This window comes from Budorcas taxicolor, chromosome 1 (assembly GCF_023091745.1).
Source record: "Budorcas taxicolor isolate Tak-1 chromosome 1, Takin1.1, whole genome shotgun sequence".
NCBI lineage: Eukaryota > Metazoa > Chordata > Mammalia > Artiodactyla > Bovidae > Budorcas > Budorcas taxicolor.
Window position 1 is genome coordinate 66,957,401 of NC_068910.1, and position 19,079 is coordinate 66,976,479.

Below are 19,079 nucleotides of genomic sequence, written 5' to 3' on the forward strand. Positions count from 1 at the left end.
TGTGATTAAATTAAAGATCTTGAGTTGGGTAAGTTATCCTGGATGATTATCTGTTCAGTTCAGTTCAGTTGCTCAGTCGTGTCCGACTCTCTGTGACCCCATGAACTGCAGCACGCCAGGCCTCCCTGTCCATCACCAACTCCCGGAGTTTACCCAAACTCATGTCCATTGAGTTGGTGATGCCTGGGTGGGCCTTAAAATGCCACCACAGGTGTCTCTATAATAAAGAGACAGGCAGAGGGAGAGAACCAAACAGAGGAAGAAACAGTGATCTGAATACAGGCAGAGACAGCAGTGACACTGATGCGAGACAAAGACTGCTGGCATTTGGAAAAGGCGGAGCGGACTGTCCCCTAGAACCTTTGACGACTTTTCTGGCACCTTGAATTCAGCCTAGTGACACCGATTTTGGACTCCTGAAGTCCAGAGCTGTGAGAGAGTAAGTTTCTGTGGCTTTAAGTCACCAATTTGTGACACTTTCTTACAGCAGGAAACTGATATGGGGGTGGGATGGGATTCATTTATTCCTAGTTCACCCTTACACAGGGGAGGGGATGCTCTTTGGGATTTCAGACTTATAGGAAGGTGTCCTTTCCACCCCACCTTGGGTGAGCCCCGAGTCTTGTCTTCTGTCCCCTGAGTCCTTGCAAGGGGCTGAAATCCTGCAGGGTTTGTTGACTGCCCTCCAGGGTGAAAGGTGGCATATTCCTTCCTTCCTCACTAGGGATCATTTGAAATGTTTTTATAAATGTAATGTCCAGCATTTTACTTGACTTCATCTGAGGGTCAGGGACGTTGCCATACTATGGTACAGGGAAGCCTAGATGAGGTTCCCTAAGATTGCTGACATCTTGGGGGCCAAATGGTAGACATGTCCCCCTCCTATTCATTGTGCAGAGACATGAGCAGTATTTCCTCATGAAAGAGGCGGCCAAGAGACATGAGGAGGGTGGCGAATATGAGGGCGACTTGGGCAGACATCCATCATCAGTGGTGGGAGACAGGGGTGTGTGTGTGGGAGGTGTGCAAACAGACAGTGCATCCCCCAGTGTGGCTAGAGACCCTGGTCCCTGAGATGTCTCTGATTCCACCCCCACAACACTGTATTCGGGGCAGGGCAGGCAGTAGCTCAGGGGTCAGCTCCTGGCCCAAGAGGGCCTGTGCCCTTCTTTGCCTTCATCTTAGCTGCACTGTGGTAGGAGGAGACGCAGGAGATGCAGCTTTGATCGCTGGGTCGGGAAGATAGATCCCCTGGAGGAGGAAATGGCCACCCACTGCAGTATTCTTGCTGGAGAATCCCATGGAGGGGAGCCTGGCGGGCTAAGGCCCATGGAGCCACGGAGTCAGACGGAACCGAGCAGCTGAGCACACACGCACGGGCTGTGAATCCCCCCTCTCGGTAGCAGGCCGCCACCCTTGCGGTCTCCAGCTGGTCAGTCTCAGGGCTCAGCTGGTCCCCTGTGCCCCTCAGGGCCTCCCAGCCCTAGAGGATGAGTGCTGCTGTCGGTCCCTCTGCTGGGGAATCGCACAGGGATGGCTCACTCCTGTCATACCCCTATGCCCACCTGGGTGGGCTTTTAGGACTGGAAAATCCATATCCACTCTGCTTCGCTTTGGGAAGCCTGCTCAGGGTTTTAGCTGCAACCATTAGCAACGGACTGGCTAAAACGAGTGTCTCAGCCTGATTTGGGGGAGCTCACAGAATCTCAGAAAGGGTTGGAGGAACAGCCTCGGGAGGTGAAGCCAGGAACAATGTCCAAACCAAACCCAGCAGAGAATCTGCCTGCAGTGTCAGAGACCTGGATTCAATCCCTGGGTCAGGAAGATCCCCTGGGAAAGGGAATGGCAACCTGCTCCAGTATTCTTGCCTGGAGAATCCCATGGACAGAGGAACCTGGTGGCCTACAGTCCTTAGTGTCGCAAAGAGATGGATACGACTGATCGACTAACCCTTTCACTACTTACTGCTGGTGCCGTCTCCCAGGCTACTGGATGCTTCCACTGGAACCCTGGCCTCTACTGCTGCCCTGCACACCCCTCCCCATCTCCCAACTCAAAGCCCAGCAGCTAGGGGACTGCAAAGGAGCAGGTGGCATTTTGAGCCCTTAAAAAGGGAGAAGGGTTCACACTTTCCAAGATGGAGACTCCTCAGACATGTGAAGGGCTTCAGACATGTGAAAGACTGGATGAATAATGGGCAATAAAGGAATATTCCTTTCCTTCTCTCCCAAGTCAGACACATTCATGTGCATAGAACTTGATGGCCTTCCTGTCACGCCTCCTTCAGTAACGATGAGCTGAACTGGGGAAGGGAACTGACTTCTCCCCTGTCGTAAGAGTAGCTCCAAACCCAAGTCAGGGGCTGAGAACCCAGATCGTGGTGATTGCTCCCTCACATCACTGAACGTAATTTAAAAACACTGAACAAGTCAACAAACTTTTGACTCCCCGCCCCCCATGTTGTTTCCATTAAAAATAAAATGTCAAATCACTTCAAAAAGTGTTGTTTTTCTATTTTGGGGAACTTTGATGAATCTACTTAATTGAGCAATCTGGCCCAGAGGAAGCAACATCTGTTGCTGACCTAGGTTTGTGAAGTCAGTCACATCCATGAGATGATGCAGCTGGTAAGATGAGCTACCATTTATTGAGTGAATGCTATGTGCTGGCACCGGGGTGGGCATTTTCACTGAGCGTCACTAATCCTTAGGTCTTCTCATCTTCATGTATAGATGAGGAAACTGCGAAGCGTCTGAGGTGGAATTCAAAGCCGATGCATGCGTGCTCAGCAGCTCAGCTCTGTCCGACTCTTTGCGACCCCATGGACTGCAGCTCACCAGGCTCCCCTCTCCATGGGATTCTCCAGGCAAGAACACTGCAGTGGGTTGCCATTTCCTCCTCCAGGGGATCTTCCCGACCCAGGGATCGAACCTGCGTCTCCTGCATCTCTGGCATTGATGGGCGGGTTCTTTACCACGGAGCCACCTGGCAAGCCTGGAATTCAAAGCTGAGGGTCTTCTATTTTCTGAAGCTTCCCAGTTGCCATGGGGCCCCTGTGCCTGGCAGTCCCTGGCTGACCGCCAAGCAGGGACTGAGGAATATCCACTGAATGAGTGAACAGTAAGACAGCATATGAGGCCTGGCTCATAACAGCCACACAGATGGAGTGTCATTTAACGAACATGGACTAAATAGAGAGTACGGCTTTAATGGAGCACCAGCATTACACGAAACGTGTTCGCATGGGAAAATGAACCCAGTCCAAGTGTCCCTGAGAATCCAGAGTCTGCACTCTGTACAGTGCTTGGTGAGAGCAACTTCTGAGCCAACGTCATTTCTCCCGTCAGAATGTCAGCACTCTCAGACTCCCCAGTGCCTTGGTCTTTCTTCCTCATTTTATATATTTTTGTTTCTAACCATTTAAAACTTTTTTTTTTTGATGGTTTTGTTTTTTTGCCACATGGCTTGTGAGGTCTGAGTTCCCTGACCAGGGACTGAACCTTGGTCCTCGGCTGTGAAAGCATGGAGTCCTAACCACTGGGCCTGCTGGGAAATTCCCTAAAACCTTTTTATATTAGTGAATACACAAGACTGAGAATCATACCTCTGGTGGTCAGCCTCAACCTTTTTTTTTTTTCTGGCCATATCACGTGATATGTGGGATCTTACTTTTTCAACCGAGGATGAAACCTGTGCCCCCTGCATTGGAAGCGTGGAGTCTTTTAACCACTGGGACGGACCATCAGGGAAATCACACTGGCCAACATTTTTTTTCAAATCATTAAGGCCTTTAAAAAGTGGCAAGTTCCCAAGGTTTTGCCACATGAGCATTTGGAGTCCAGCTCCTTGGTGGTGTGGACGCTGTCCCGGCGTCTGTGTGAGCTCTCCATCTGGGGTTTACTCAGGCACTCTCGGCCCGCCCTGGCTGGCTTCTCTGACTGCCCTTGCGGGGAGATAGGACAAGGAGGGGGTCACTGCGCCCGGCTGAGTGTGCTCCCTCCTTGGACATCAGCTGGAAGGACCCCTGCCCATGTCAGGTCCTGAGACCGCAGCCGGCCCCAGGGTTCGGCTTGCAGCTTTCAGACACTTCTGTGATGATGCTCAGTTTGTCAAAGACTTCATTCTCATCAGAGAGCGGGAAGGAGAATAAGAGAAGAGTGCTGTGATGAGGGTGGCTCATAAACTGCAGGGAGGGGGAAAAAAAAGAGTTAATTAACAAATTTTCCCATTTCTTTTTCTGGGCTCACAATTTTCTACAGAACTCCTGGCTGGAAAATGCTGTTTCAAAAAAAATGTAACAAGAGTATGACACTTCCTCACAAAATTAAAGCAGAATTACCGTATGAACCAGCAATTCCACTTCTGGGTCTACACCCAAAAGAACTGAAAGCGGTGTCTCAGGGAGATGCATAAGTACGTCCCCGTCTTCAGGGCACTGATCAAATTGCCAACATCCGCTGGATCATCAAAAAAGCAAGAGAGTTCCAGAAAAACATCTACTTCTGCTTTATTGACTATGCCAAAGCCTTTGACTGTGTGGATCACAACAAACTGTGGAAAATTCTGAAAGAGATGGGAATACCAGACCACCTAACGTGCCTCTTGAGAAATCTGTATGCAGGTCAGGAAGCAACAGTTAGAACTGGACATGGAACAACAGACTGGTTCCAAATGGGAAAAGGAGTACGTCAAGGCTGTATATTGTCACCCTGCTTATTTAACTTGTGTGCAGAGTACATCATGAGAAATGCTGGACTGGAAGAAACACAAGCGGGAATCAAGATTGCTGGGAGAAATATCAGTAACCTCAGATATACAGATGACACCACCCTTATGGCAGAAAGTGAAGAGGAGCTAAAAAGCGTCTTGATGAAAGTGAAAGAGAAGAGTGAAAAAGTTGGCTTAAAGCTCAACATTCAGAAAACGAAGATTATGGCATCTGGTCCCATCACTTCATGGGAAATAGATGGGGAAACAGTAGAAACAGTGTCAGACTTTATTTTTTTTGGACTCCAAAATCACTGCAGATGGTGACTGCAGCCATGAAATTAAAAGACGCTTACTCCTTGGAAGAAAAGTTATGACCAGCCTAGATAGCATATTCAAAAGCAGAGACATTACTTTGCTGACTAAGGTCCATCTAGTCAAGGCTATGGTTTTTCCTGTGGTCATGTATGGATGTGAGAGTTGCACTCTGAAGAAGGCTGAGCGCTGAAGAATTGATGCTTTTGAACTGTGGTGTTGGAGAAGACTCTTGAGAGTCCTTGGACTGCAAGGAGATCCAACCAGTCCATTCTGAAGGAGATCAACCCTGGGATTTCTTTGGAAGGAATGATGCTAAAGCTGAAGCTCCAGTACTTTGGCCACTTCATGCGAAGAGTTGACTCATTGGAAAAGACTCTGATACTGGGAGGGATTGGGGGCAGGAGGAGAAGGGGACGACCAAGGATAATATGGCTGGATGGCATCACGGACTCGATGGAAGTGAGTCTGAGTGAACTCCGGGAGATGGTGATGGACAGGGAGGCCTGGCGTGCTGCAATTCATGGGGTCGCAAAGAGTGGGACATGACTGAGTGACTGAACTGAACTGAACTGAAAGACAGGAGCGGACCGCGTGCCCACCCACATATGTGTGCGTGCACTCAGTCGCTTCGGTTGTGCCCGGCTGTGTGTGACCCCACAGACTACAGCCCGCAGGCTCCTTTGGCCAAGGGGATTCTCCAGGCAAGAACACTGGAGTGGGTTGCCATGCCCTCCTCCAGGGGATCTTTGCGTGGATCAGTTTCTTCCCAGATATCAAACCCACGTCTCCTGGGTCTCTTGCATTGGCACGTGGATTCTTTACCACCTGGGAAACCCCATCCACGTATGACTGGATAGATATTGTGTTGGCCAAACATTTGTTTGGGTTTTTGTTATATCTTCCAGAAAAATCCAAACAAATCTTTTGGCCAACCCAATAGAATGCAGTCTATCCATATAAAGCAGTATTTTTCAGCCTCAAAATGTAATCAAGTTCCGATCCACATCACATTGTCGAGGAACCTTATGCTAGGTGAAACACGCCAGACACAGCAGGACAAACAGGGCACGACTCCACTTACATGAGGCACTTAGACTAGGCAAATTCACAGACAGAAAGTAACGGTGGTGGCCCGTGCGGCTGCGGGAGAAGGGAGATGGGGAGTTCTACTTAATGGATCTGGTTTGTTTTTCGAGATAAAAGAGGTTCTGAGGATGGAGGGTGAGGAGGGTTGCACAACAATGTCCATGTACTCAATACCACTGAACTGTATGCTGAAAACTGCATATGGTGGCAAATTTTACGTTATGTGTGTTTTCAGTTCAGTTCAGTTCAGTCGCGCAGTCGTGTCCGACTCTTTGCGACCCCATGAATCGCAGCACGCCAGGCCTCCCTGTCCATCACCAACTCCCGGAGTTCACTCAGACTCACATCCATCGAGTCCGTGATGCCATCCAGCCGTCTCATCCTCGGTCATCCCCTTCTCCTCCTGCCCGCAATCCCTCCCAGCATCAGAGTCTTTTCCAATGAGTCAACTCTTCCCATGAGGTGGCCAAAGTACTGGAGTTTCAGCTTTAACATCATTCCTTCTAAAGAAATCCCAGGGTTGATCTCCTTCAGAATGGACTGGTTGGATCTCCTTGCAGTCCAAGGGACTCTCAAGAGTCTTCTCCAACACCACAGTTCAAAAGCATCAATTCTTCGGCGCTCAGCTTTCTTCACAGTCCAACTCTCACATCCATACATGACCACAGGAAAAACCATAGCCTTGACTAGATGGACCTTAGTCGGCAAAGTAATGTCTCTGCTTTTGAATATGCTATCTAGGCTGGTCATAACTTTCCTTCCAAGGAGTAAGCGTGTTTTACCACAATTTAAAAAATTTGACAATAAATCTGCACCTCCTGTGCTTAGTGATCACAGGTCCTCCTCTGACAGTTCCTCTTGTAAACCCGGACGGAGACTTAGGGACGATCCTGATGCTGCCCTGGGCATCCTTGCCTCGAGGAAGCTGGCTTGGGATACACGTGTCTTGGAATAAATCACTCTCCTGTGCATCCTCAGGCTGAGTTGGGGGCCCCTTCTGGTGCTCCCCAGCGCCCTGAGTGTCCCTTTGTTCAGCCTTCAGCCCTGTGCCATTCAGTACGGCAGCCACCAGCCACATGGAATGTGGCCGGTCTGACTCTATGTGAGCTGAGAGGTAAAACACACACCAGATTTTGAGGACTTTGTATGAAAAAAAGAATGTAGATGTTTCAACAAATGGAAAACATGATTGATTCCATGTTGAAATGACATTTTGGATATACTGGGTTGCATAAAATGTATTACTTATATTAATTTCAGCTGTTCCTTTCTGTTTGTTATTTACTAATTGGAGCCTAACTGCCTTACAATGTGGTGTCAGTTTCTGCTGTACAGTGAAGTGAAGCAGCTATATGCATACATACATACATATATGTATCTTCTCTTTGGGCCTCCCTCCCTCCCCATCCTACCCACCTACGTCACCGCAGAGCCTGAGCTGAGCTCCTTGCGCTTACAGCTTGTTCCTGCAAGCGATGTGCTGTTGTTTTGTGTTTTGCTTTGGTTTTCTTGGCCGTGCCTCATGTCATGCAGCATCTTAGTTCCCCGACCAAGGATGGGATCTGTTTCCCTTTCCCCTGCAGTAGAAGCATGGAGTCCTAACTACTGGACTACCAAGGAAGTCCCCTGCTCCTTTTCACTTCTGAAAAAACTGTGCCTGCATGCTTAGTGGATCAGTTCAGTTCAGTTGCTCAGTCGTGTCCGACTCTTTGCGACCCCATGGACTGCAGCACACCAGGCCTCCCTGTCCATCACCAACTCCCGGAGTTTACCCAAATCCATGTCCATTGAGTCGGTGATGCCATCTAGCCAGGTCATCCTCTGTTGTTCCATTCTCCTCCTGCCTTCAGTCTTTCCCAGCATCAGGGTCTTTTCCAATGAGTCAGTTCTTTAAATCATGTAACCAAAGTATTGGGATTTCAGCTTTAGCATCAGTCCTTCCAAAGAACACCCAGGACTGATCTCCTTTAGAATGGACTAGTTGGATCTCCTTGCAGTCCAAGGGACTCTCAAGAGTCTTCTCCAACACCACAGTTCAAAAGCATCAATTCTTTGGCATTCCGCTTTCTCTATGGTCCAACTCTGACATCCATACATGACCATTGGAAAAACCATAGCCTTGACTAGATGGACCTTTGTTGGCAAAGTAATGTCTCTGCTTTTTAATATGCTTTCTAGGTTGGTCATAACTTTCCTTCCAAGGAGTAAGTGTCTTTTAATTTCATGGCTGCAGTCACCATCTACAGTAATTTTGGAGCCCAAAAATATAAAGTCTGTCACTGTTTCCACATCTATTTGCCATGAAGTGATGGGACCAGATGCCATAATCTTCGTTTTCTGAATGTTGAGCTTTAAGCCAACTTTTTCACTCTCCTCTTTCACCTTCACCAGAGGCTCTTTAGTTCTTCTTCACTTTCTGCCATAAGGGTGGTGTCATCTGCATATCTGAGGTGATTGATATTTCTCCCGGCAATCTTAATTCCAGCTTGTGCTTCTTCCAGCCCAGCATTTCACATGATGTAGTCTGCATATTAAGTTAAATAAGCAGGGTGACAATATACAGCCTTGACGTACTCCTTTTCCTATTTGGAACCAGTCTGTTGTTCCATGTCCAGTTCTGACTGTTGCTTCCTGACCTGCATACAGGTTTCTCAAGAGGCAGGTCAGGTGGTCTGGTATTCCCATCTCTTTCAGAATTTTCCACAGTTTGTTGTGATCCACACAGTCAAAGGCTTTGGCATAGTCAATAAAGCAGAAGTAGATGGTTTTCTGGAACTCTCTTGCTTTTTTGATGATCCAGTGGATGTTGGCAATTTGATCTTTGGTTTCTCTGCCTCTCCTAAATCTAGCTTGAACATCTAGAAGTTCACAGTTCACCTACTGTTGAAGCCTGGCTTGGAGAATTCTGAGCATTACTTAGCTAGCGTGTGAGATGAGTGCAATTGCGCGGTATTCTTTGGCATTGCTCTTCTTTGTGAGTGGAATGGAAACTGACCTTTTCCAGTCCTGTGGCCACTGCTGAGTTTTCCAAATTTGCTGGCATACTGAGCACTTTAACAGCATCATCTTTTAGGATGTGAAGTAGCTCAACTGGAATTCCATCATCTCCACTAGCTTTGTTCATAGTGATGCTTCCTAAGGCCCACTTGACTTCGCATTCCAGGGTGTCTGGCTCTAGTGAGTGATCACACTATTATGGTTACCTGGGTCATCAAGATCTTTTTTGTATAGTTCTGTGTATTCTTGCCATCTCTTCTTAATATCTTCTGCTTTTGTTAGGTCCATATCATTTATCTCCTTTATTGTGCCTATCTTTGCATGAAATGTTCCCTTGCATTTTGAAATTAGAAAATCTCTAATTTTCCTGAAGAGATCTCCCATTCTATTCTTTCCCATTCTATTGTTTTCCTCTATTTCTTTGTATTGATTAGTGAGGAAGGCTTTCTTACCTTGCCTTGCTATTCTTTGGACCTCTGCATTCAAATGGGTATATCTTTCATTTACACCTTTGCCTTTAGCTTCTCTTCTTTTCTCCTTATTGCCAAATTCAGACTTAAATTGAAGAAAGTAGGGAAAACCACTAGACCATTCAGGTAGGACCTAAATCAAACCCCTTACGATTATACAGTGGAAGTGACAAATAGATTCAAGGGATTAGATCTGACAGAGTGCCTGAAGAACTATGGACAGAGGTTCATGACATTGTACAGGAGGCAGGGATCAAGACCATCCCCAAGAAAAAGAAATGCAAAAAGGCAAAATGGTTGTCTGAGGAGGACTTACAAACAGCTGAGCAAAGAAGAGAAGCTAAAAGCAAAGGTTATATAAGTATGTAATATCTTGGGGCTTCTGTGGTGGCTCAGGGGTAAAGAATCTGCCTGCCAATACAGGAGACACAGGTTAGATCCCTGGGTTGGGAAGATCCCCTGGAGAAGGCAATAGCAACCTTCTCCAGTATTTTGCCTGGAAAATCCCATGGACAGAAGAGCCTGGCAAGCTACAGTCCATGGGGTTGCAAAAGAGTTGGACACGACTTAGTGGCTAAAGACCAACAACCTCATACTACCTCAATCTTGGTTACAAAGCCTAAAACACTTATTATCCCAGAGGGGGATGTTCCCACGAGGGGACACGTTAGGGATTCCATCAAACTGTAAGTTATAGCTGCCACCTTCTCACGTCAGGATGCTTGTGCCAAAAAACTAGCCGGCCAGGAAAGCAGTCAGGAGTCACTACTCGGGTCAACAGGAGGAGAAAAGGCTGCTGCTACATGGTGGGGCCTTGGGGGAGGGGTGACTCCTGCCCAATTCTCATGGCACGTGGAGAAGCACAGGAGCCGGGGTCTCTGGCGTCCTGTGACAGGGGCTCAGCCCTCGCAGAGCGGAGCGTCTGAGTCGCCCCCGTCAGGTCAGCAGCGGCTGGTCAGGCGAGAAGAAACAGCAGAGCAGTGAGATCATGGGTGTCACTTGAGCCTTTGGGACCAGCTGCAGTGGTGGGGCTGGCCCTTGTTCCCTTTACCTTCTTCTTGTAACCTTCCCTGGGGGAGGAGATCGACTCGGCTCTTAGAGAAGCTGCACCCCTGGGTCCTAATGGTTTACGTGCAGGCTGGAGTGGATGCTGCGATGCTCCACCCTCACCCCAATCCTTAGGAAGCAGGGGCTTGCTCCCTCGGCTGCTGGGAGTGGGGCTCCCCCCATCCCCTACCCTGGGAGGCTCCCTGAGCTGAAGGAACTGCTCCATCCAAACTGCGCCTCCTTCCTGGGGGAGCCCACACCCAGCCCAGGAGAGACACGGGCTTCGCTTCACATTTCCTTTCACTTCACTTCTAATGAGAATATAAGGAAGATTTCATTTCTTAAAGCTGCTTCTATCCTACAGGCTCTATCCAGGTACATTCTTTCTTCCACCCAAACATTTTGAAAGTAGCTTTCCTGTAGTTCAGTTGGTAAAAAATCCGCCTGCAATGCAGGAGACCCCGGTTCGATTCCTGGGTCGGGCAGATCCACTGGAGAAGGGATAGGCTACCCATTCCAGTATTCTTGGGCTTCCCTGGTGGCTCAGCTGGTAAAGAATCTGTCTGCAATGTGCAAGACCTGGGTTCCATCCCTGGGTTGGGAAGATCCCCTGGAGAAGGGAAAGGCTACCCACTCCAGTGTTCTGGCCTGGAGAATTCTATGACTGTACAGTCCATGGGGTCACAAAGAGTTGGACATGACTGAGCGACTTTCATGTTCACTTTTTCTTTTTCTCCACTTTCCTGGAGGAAAAAAAAGAACTGCTTTCCTAAAGCCTGCGACACATCCTGTAATTTCAGTAGCTCTCAGACACTCCCTGCTCTGACACTGCTCCTGCCCCTCCGCTGTCCCTGGCTGTTCGCTGGCACTCAGCCCAGAGTCCTCTCTTTCCCATCTTTTCCGCTCTGAGCTCGGCTTAGCCCCTTTCTGCTCCGGGACCAGCACCTTGGCTCTCTGACGACTTGGGGCTCTGGGCATGGAAGGTCAGAGAAAGAACAAACATCCAGGCTGGAGGGAGGGCTTTTAGGAACAAAACCTCTGCCCCCCACCCCCTCCCTATAGAGCTGTTCCCTGAGCTCAGACTTCTCTGAAAGGGCACCAGGAATGGGACCTGCGTGCAAGGCGTGTGTCATCCTGCAAGAAACCATGCTGGGCTGAGTTAGGCGGCTCTGACTGTGAAGGTCAGCGTCTTCTTATGCACGCGCATCTGGCTCCGTGCCACTACCTACCTCTTTAAGGTGCTGTGGAAGAGAATTCCTCGGGGGGAAGGCGTGCCTGGCCTTCCTGTAAACCCACCGCAGCAGGAAGAAGCAGCCAAGCAGTAGCAGGAGAGCAGCGCACATGGAGGCTGCCAGGACGCTGGCCACCATCCAGGACGGGGTGGTTTCTGCAGGGATGAAGGGCTGGGTCACATTCGCGTCATGCTTTCACCATCATGATCTAATGGTAACCCCTTACCGCTGGGGTGGGGCCGGGGTCGGGGGGGGGCGCACAGGTGTGTCTCAGAAGGAAACAGAGCAGCTATTTGAGGATCTGGAGGTTTTCATGTCTCACCCTTTCCTACCATCCTCCAAGCTGGGTTTCTGGGGCATGATTGCTGATACGCCCCAAAAAGCAGCAGCTGCACAAACTCTGATCCCCATTATCTACCCACAGGGGAGCCATCAGCTCCCTGTTCTGCTGTTCCATCAGCAGATAATGGGGCTCCCTGGGCCCCAGAGCCCCAGCTGACACATACGTGCTACAGCGTTTTGTATTGAGAACTGCACAGGGGACTCCACCTGACCGCCTGCACGCAGAGACCTCCCCTAATGCTAATGCGGTGCCCAGCAGCCTAAAGCTGATCTCTGGGTGCCCCCCTCCCTTTTCCAGCACCTCTGTGAGCTCCTGTCTGGAAAAACCCGAGGCTACCAAAAGAATTCTCCTTTGTTCTACCAACTTTTGACGTTCCTTTCTTAGTGGACTTTCCTAAAAAGCTCACGACTGTAAAGCCTTCCTCTCTCCCAGTGAGACCTAAATTAGCTCCTACAATCCAGGAGTGTCTTTCTCAAGGATCTGAAAGCCACTCGTTTGACATGTCATCATCAGTATGGAGCATCATGACAGGGGAAGAGTCTCTGTCTCAGAGTCCCAGTGGGAAGAACGTCGCAGGTGATAAAATCCAGTTAGCAGCAGACGCAGAGAACGGCCTAAGTGCGTTAACACCACCCCATGTGCCCACCCAGTTTTGGTCATTTGTCACTTCCATGACCCCGATTTCTTTTTATCCCGATTCCCAATTCTGTCTTTAAAATGCCCCATCAGCTCTTTCCCTTCCTCCAGTCACGAATGAACCAAATCTGTTTTTACCACCTGAACTGATGTCCAGCTTTATCTTGGACCGTCTCCAGGGGGTCACCCTTGGTGGCCCAGCTCCCCTCGCTTAGCACCAGGCCCCTTTGCCAGCTGCCCTCCTGGCCTCCCTGTGACCAGCCCTGTCAGCCAGCACCACCCTCCTGATGCAGACTGAAAGCATTTGGTGCTGGGAGAGGCCAGGAGAATGAACCTTGCCCTGGAAGAGCAGGGCCTTCTATGGGGATTGCGGCAAAGCGTCAACTCTTACTTCCCCAGGGCAGATCAAAGAACCCTGATGGGCACACGGTCTTGGGTCTTGGAGCCACCTGGATGGCAGGCCCCCTGCTGGCCTCTCCCAGCACTTGGCACACTGCATGGCCATAGACACTCCCTAAACATCTAGTGAATGGTGAGGGCACCCATCATGGGGAAGAGGCTGGACGGGCCTGCTGCCCCCTCTTGCACTGTGATTAACACCGGCAGTGACCTTGCAGCCTGTCCAGCTTGTGCCCTGGCCGAGTTCAGGGAACTCACTCCTTATCCCTGCACCCTATGAATTCTCATTCCAGTTACTAGAATCGAGTGGTGGTGCCTTTAGCAGGTTCAACTCAGATGGGTTTTCTGGGTGGATACAGGGTCTTGGGGCAAGGGAACTGGTAGGGGTGGCCCCCAGGCTTTACGAGAGCTGATGATGGTAGGTCAGCTTGCGATCTGATGTCCCAGCTCTGGAGGAAGTTCCAGGACCATCTACTCATCTCTCTATCTTTCCACTTAATATTTCTGTAGCCCTTTAATTTGCCATGCATCAGAATTACCCATGAAATATTCATTAAACATTGACTCCTGGGCCCCACCCTGGCACGGTTGGTGACACTGTGATGACTCCCCTGGGGGCAGCTCCTGGGCCTCCTTGGGCCTCCAACCCAGACGTTTCAGCATCTTACACAGGACATTATTCCATGGGCATACCCGGTTGATGGTGATAAAATTCAAAAGATGCTATTGTGACTTACCGAGAAGGAGGAATGGGGAAGGAGAGGGGATACTGCTTTACACAGGCTGTGACCTGTAGAAGAATCTGGTACTGAACTGAACTGAACTAGTAATCAACACTATCTGTGTGAAGCCCTTAACTTGCTTCAGTCTAGCTGGCCATGCCTCACGTGAACTCCCTTTTCCTGTCTCACCCTCGGGCAAGTCTTCCCTTTGCTTCAGTATGGGATGAATCTGTAGGCATGGGCGGAGATGTTACTTCCTGTTATTTACTTGTTGAGCTGACTTCCGGCAAGATACTTCATCTCTCTGAACCTTCACCTTCCTTCTGGGAAAAGGGAAAAGAACCTTTCCACACTTTCACTGAAAACTTGTGAGGTTTAAACAGGAGAACTACATTTAAACAAACAAACAAACAAAGCCCTAAACTGATGTTTGACAGAAGCAGGTTTTCAGTGGGCTATTCTTTTCTTTTATAAAATGTCCGGATTTTGTTAATGAGCAATCATTTAGAGTTAGAAGATACTTGAAATACTTTCCTTTCTGGTCCAAGTGTGTGCCTGATGCCATGTTTCGTGACATAAGCCTGAAGTAATATTTAAAGGTGTGATTTTATTTAAAAAAAATTTATTTATTTGGCTGTCAGGTCTTACTTTCAGGGCTCTACAGCACATGGGCTCAGTAGTTGTAGCGCAAGGGCTAAGCTGCCCTATAGCACATGGGATCCTCGTTCCCCGACCAGGGATCAAACCTGCATTGCCTGAAATGGAAGGTGGATTTTTAACCACTGGAGCATCAGGGAAGTCCCTAAAAGTATGATTTGAATAATGTCCTTATTAATAACAGTAATGACACCTAACCTGTACTGCAGGCTGACTCTGTGCCTGGCACTGTCCTGGGTGACACCTTTGATTACTCTCATCCTGTAGATGAGGCGATGGAGGCAGTGGGCAGTTCAGGATCTGCCCCAAGTCACTCATTGTGCTGGAATTCACAGCAGGGAAGGACGGGACACGGAACAACCAGGCACGTACTCAGGCCTGGAGAAAGCAGTTGGCAGGTGTTTAGAGGAAAGAGCAAAGATCCCAAAGTCAGCATGCTAGTGATTTAAACAGGATGGGTGCTGCCAGGGCACAGAATTCTCATTCAAGCACAAATGATTCACGAGCGGAATAAAAAGGTAGGCTTTTGGGAGTTCTCCGGCGGTGCAGTGCGTAGGACTCTGCGCTTTCACTGCCAAGAGCCTGGATTCAATCCCTGGTTGGGGAATGAAGATCCCACAAGCCTTGAGGGGCAGCCAAAAAAAAGTTTTTTTTGGTTTTTATTAAGGCAGGCTTTTGTTATTTAGAGGCACTTGCTGAGAGGCTCAGCCATAAGATGGAACACAGGCAGGTGGGCTTAGCCTTGGACAGCAGTGCCTCGGCACTAGCTGGGGGCTACAGAAAAAAGAGAGAGGCAGAGAATCCCCTGTAGAGAGACAGCAAGACTCCATCTTCTATGTGGCTCTGTAATCCTGAGAAACCGTGCTTAATATTATTGCAGAATACTTTTGGATGACACTGGAAAGATCACGTGACCGGGTGAGATGAAAAATTTCTGGATTTGGGCAAGTAACTTTGTTCATCTACAAAACAAGGGAAAGAAACCTCAATAAGATTCAGGAAACTCCAGGCTGGTAAGCCTGATTCAGTGTCCAGAAAAAGATACAAAAATTCTAAAACGGATCGTTAAGTAGCTACTTGTTGTTTGTTGTTTAGTCACTAAGTCATGTCCGACTCTTTTGTGACCCTCTGGACTATGGCCCACCAGGCTCCTCTGTTCATGGGATGTCTCAGGCAAGAATAACTGGAGCAGGTTGCCATTTCCTTCTCCCAGGATCTTCCCAACCCAGGGATCGAACATGTGTCTCTTGCACTGGCAGGCTGATTCTTTATCACTGAACCACTAGGGAAGGCTGAAATTATGGCAAAGTTGTGTTTGACACTGAGATTCTATGGACTGCAGCATGCTAGGTTTCCCTGTCTTTCACTATCTCCCAGAATTTGCTCAAATTCATGTTCACTGACTTGGGGATGTTATCTAATCATCACATCCTCTGCAGCGCCTTCTCCTCCTGCCCTTAATCTTTCCCACCATCAGGGTCTTTTCCAGTGAGTCAGCTCTTGGCATCAGGTGGCCAAAGCATTGGAGTTTTGGCTTCAGCATCAGTCCTTCTAATGACTATTCAGGGTTAATTTCCTTTAGGATGGACTGGTTGGGTCTCCTTGCAGTCCAAGGCACTCTCAAGAGTCTTTACAGGCACCATAATTTAGAAGCATCAATTCTTTGGCATTCAGCCTTCTTTATGGTCCAGTTCTCACATCCATACATGACCACTGGAAAAACCATAGCTTTGACGACCCAGACCTTTGTTGGCAAGCTAACGCCTCTGCTTTTTCATATGCTGTCTAGGTTTGTCATAGCTTTTCTTCCAAGGAGCTGTGCTGTGTTGTGCTTAGTTGCTCAGTCATGTTCGACTCTTTGCAACCCCATGGACTGTAGCTGGCTAGGCTCCTCTGTCCATTGGGATTCTCCAGGCAAAAATACTGGAGTGGGTTGCCATGCCCTCCTCCAGGGGTTCTTTCCATCCCAGGTCTCTTGCACTGCAGGCGGATTCTTTACCATCTAAGCCACCAGGGAGGTGTCTTTTAATTTCACGGCTGCAGTCACCATCCGCAGTGATTCTGGAGCCCAAGAAAATAAAATCTGTCACTGTTTCCACTTTTTCCCCATCCACTTGCCATGAAGTGGTGGGACTGGATGCCATGATCTTAGTTTTTTGAATGCTGAGTTTCAAGCCAGCTTTTTCCATTTTCCTCTTTCACCCTCATTAAGAGGCTCTGTGGTTTCTCTTCACTTTGTCATTAGAGTGATATCATCTGCATATCTGAGGCTATTGATTCTTCTCCCAGCAATCTTGATTCCTGCTTGTGATTCATCCAGCCTAGCATTTCACATGATATACTCTGCATATAAATTAAAGAAGCAGGGTGACAATATACAGCCTTGACATACTTCTTCCCCAATTTTGAACCAGTTAGTTGTTCCATGTCTGGTTCTAAGTGCTGCTTCTTGATCAGCATACACGTTTCTCAGGAGACAGGTAAGGTGGTCCAGTATTCCCATCTCCTGAAGAATTTTCCACAGTTTGTCGTGATCCACACAGTCAAAGACTTTGCATAGTCAGTGAAGCAGAAGTAGATGTTTTTCTGAAATTCCCTTGCTTTATCTATGATCCACTGTATGCTGGCAATTTGACCTCTGGTTCCTCTGCTTTATCTAAACCCAGCTTGTACATCCGGAAATTCTTGGTTCGTATACTGCTGAAGTCTAGCTTGAAGGATTTTGTGCATAACCTTACTGGGGTGTGAAATGAACACAACTGTACAGTAGCTGGAACATTCTTTGGTGTTGTCCTTCTTTGGGACTGGAATGAAAACTCACCTTTTCCAGTCCTGTGGCCACTGCTGAGTTTTCCAAATTTGCTGGCATATTGAGTGCAGCACTTTCACAGCATCATCTTTTAGGATTTGAAACAGCTCAGCTGGAATTCCATCACCTCCACTAGCTTTGTTACTAGTAAAGCTTCCTAAGGCCCACTTGACTTCACACTCCAGGATGTCTGGCTCTAGGTGAGCGATCACACCATCATGGTTATCCCAGTCATGAAGATCTTTTTTGTATAGTTCTTCTACGTATTCTTGCTACCTTTTCTTCATCTCTTCTGCTTCTGTGAGGTCCTTGCTGTTTCTGTCCTTTACTGTGCCCATCCTTGCATGAAATATTCCCTTGATATCTCCAATTTTCTTGAATATATATCTAGTCTTTCCCATTCTATTGTGGGCTTATTTTTCTCAAGCTGTGTTCTTGGAAATGCTCCTTCTCAAAAAGGGTATTGAAAGATCAAATATGCTAAAAATGCTCATATATAGCGTGTTTTTTTCTGAGAGGGAGATGGGGTGAACCTTCATGTCCAGGCCCATCTGACTACAGGGCTCTTGTTTTGAGAAATATCCCATAAACACTCATGGGACACAGTTGGGACAATAATGCACTTGGCACTGGGTGTTGATTTCAGCTGATATTTGCCAAAAAGTCTTTCACTGCGACTTTGCAGACAAACACAACAGCTTACAAAATAGTCCAGTGTGTTCCTATGGATTAGTGACCATTAAGTAGGCATATCCTGGACACACCAACGGTTTAAACAACAAACTGCTAAAGATCCTGAAGCTCTTCCTAGCAAATCAGTTTTTCTTTGATAAGACAATGCAAAATTGGGCAAGAAATACATCCAATGACAAAAACCAACATTCGGGAAGAACTTGACAAGCTGACGTGATGAAGCACCATGATGGCAGCAACACAGCGGCCTCAGGACTGCAGTGACACAGATGGAAAGTTTTCCCCTTTCTCTGGAGGAAATAGTTTTTTTGCATATGGATACTCAGTTGCTGGGCATCATTCATGTTGCTTTTTGTTTTCAGACCTTTTATTTTATATTGGAGTATAGCCAGTTAACAATGTTGTGACAGTCTCAGGTGCACAGGAGAGCGACCCAGCCATACAAATACAGGCTTCCAGTCTCCCTCAAACTCCAGAGGGAATTCTTTTATTACAATTGCTCTCCTTTGTACTTCTGCAATCCCCAGATCACTGCTTTGCTTTCCAAAGGGACTCCATAAATGAAAAGAGCCAGGACCAGACCTGCTTGTATGCATCTGAGCTGGTGGATCCTCTGGACAACGTCTTTAAATAACAAAAGGCCCCTCATTTGTGTGCAGACTGTAAGATTTTATCATCTCGAATGATAACACATCTGTATATAATTACTCAATGTCTAGGCCAACTGGTACCTTCCTCTTTCCTCTGTTCCTCCCTCTCTTCCTCCCTCCCCATGTTTTAAGAAACATCAAGTGTGGAGGCACTCTACTAGACACTGGGGTACGTGTGCCTCATATGTGGGGGACTGTGTTGAGGTTCTGGTGCCATAATTCATGAGGAACCCTAAAACTATCTTGCTGAGGACAGTGATGGGGTTGCCAAACTATTCCTACGATGCGTGAAGGAACTGGAGTGTGCAGCCTG

The 19,079-nt window shown here is 48.0% G+C and overlaps 1 protein-coding gene across 1 annotated transcript in view; it reads right to left on the reverse strand.

Moving 5' to 3' along the window:
• Positions 1-2,668: 2,668 nt before the first annotated feature.
• The window catches only part of LOC128055416 (interleukin-10 receptor subunit beta-like), a 67,686-nt gene continuing 51,275 nt past the window's right edge, over positions 2,669-19,079 (reverse strand). Inside the window, exons 12-13 of the mRNA XM_052648010.1 lie at positions 11,855-12,012; positions 2,669-4,183 (exon numbers count right to left, since the gene is read on the reverse strand). Of these exons, the coding sequence (XP_052503970.1) occupies positions 4,034-4,183; positions 11,855-12,012 (308 nt within the window). The 3' untranslated portion in view covers positions 2,669-4,033. The remainder of the gene's footprint in view (positions 4,184-11,854; positions 12,013-19,079) is intronic.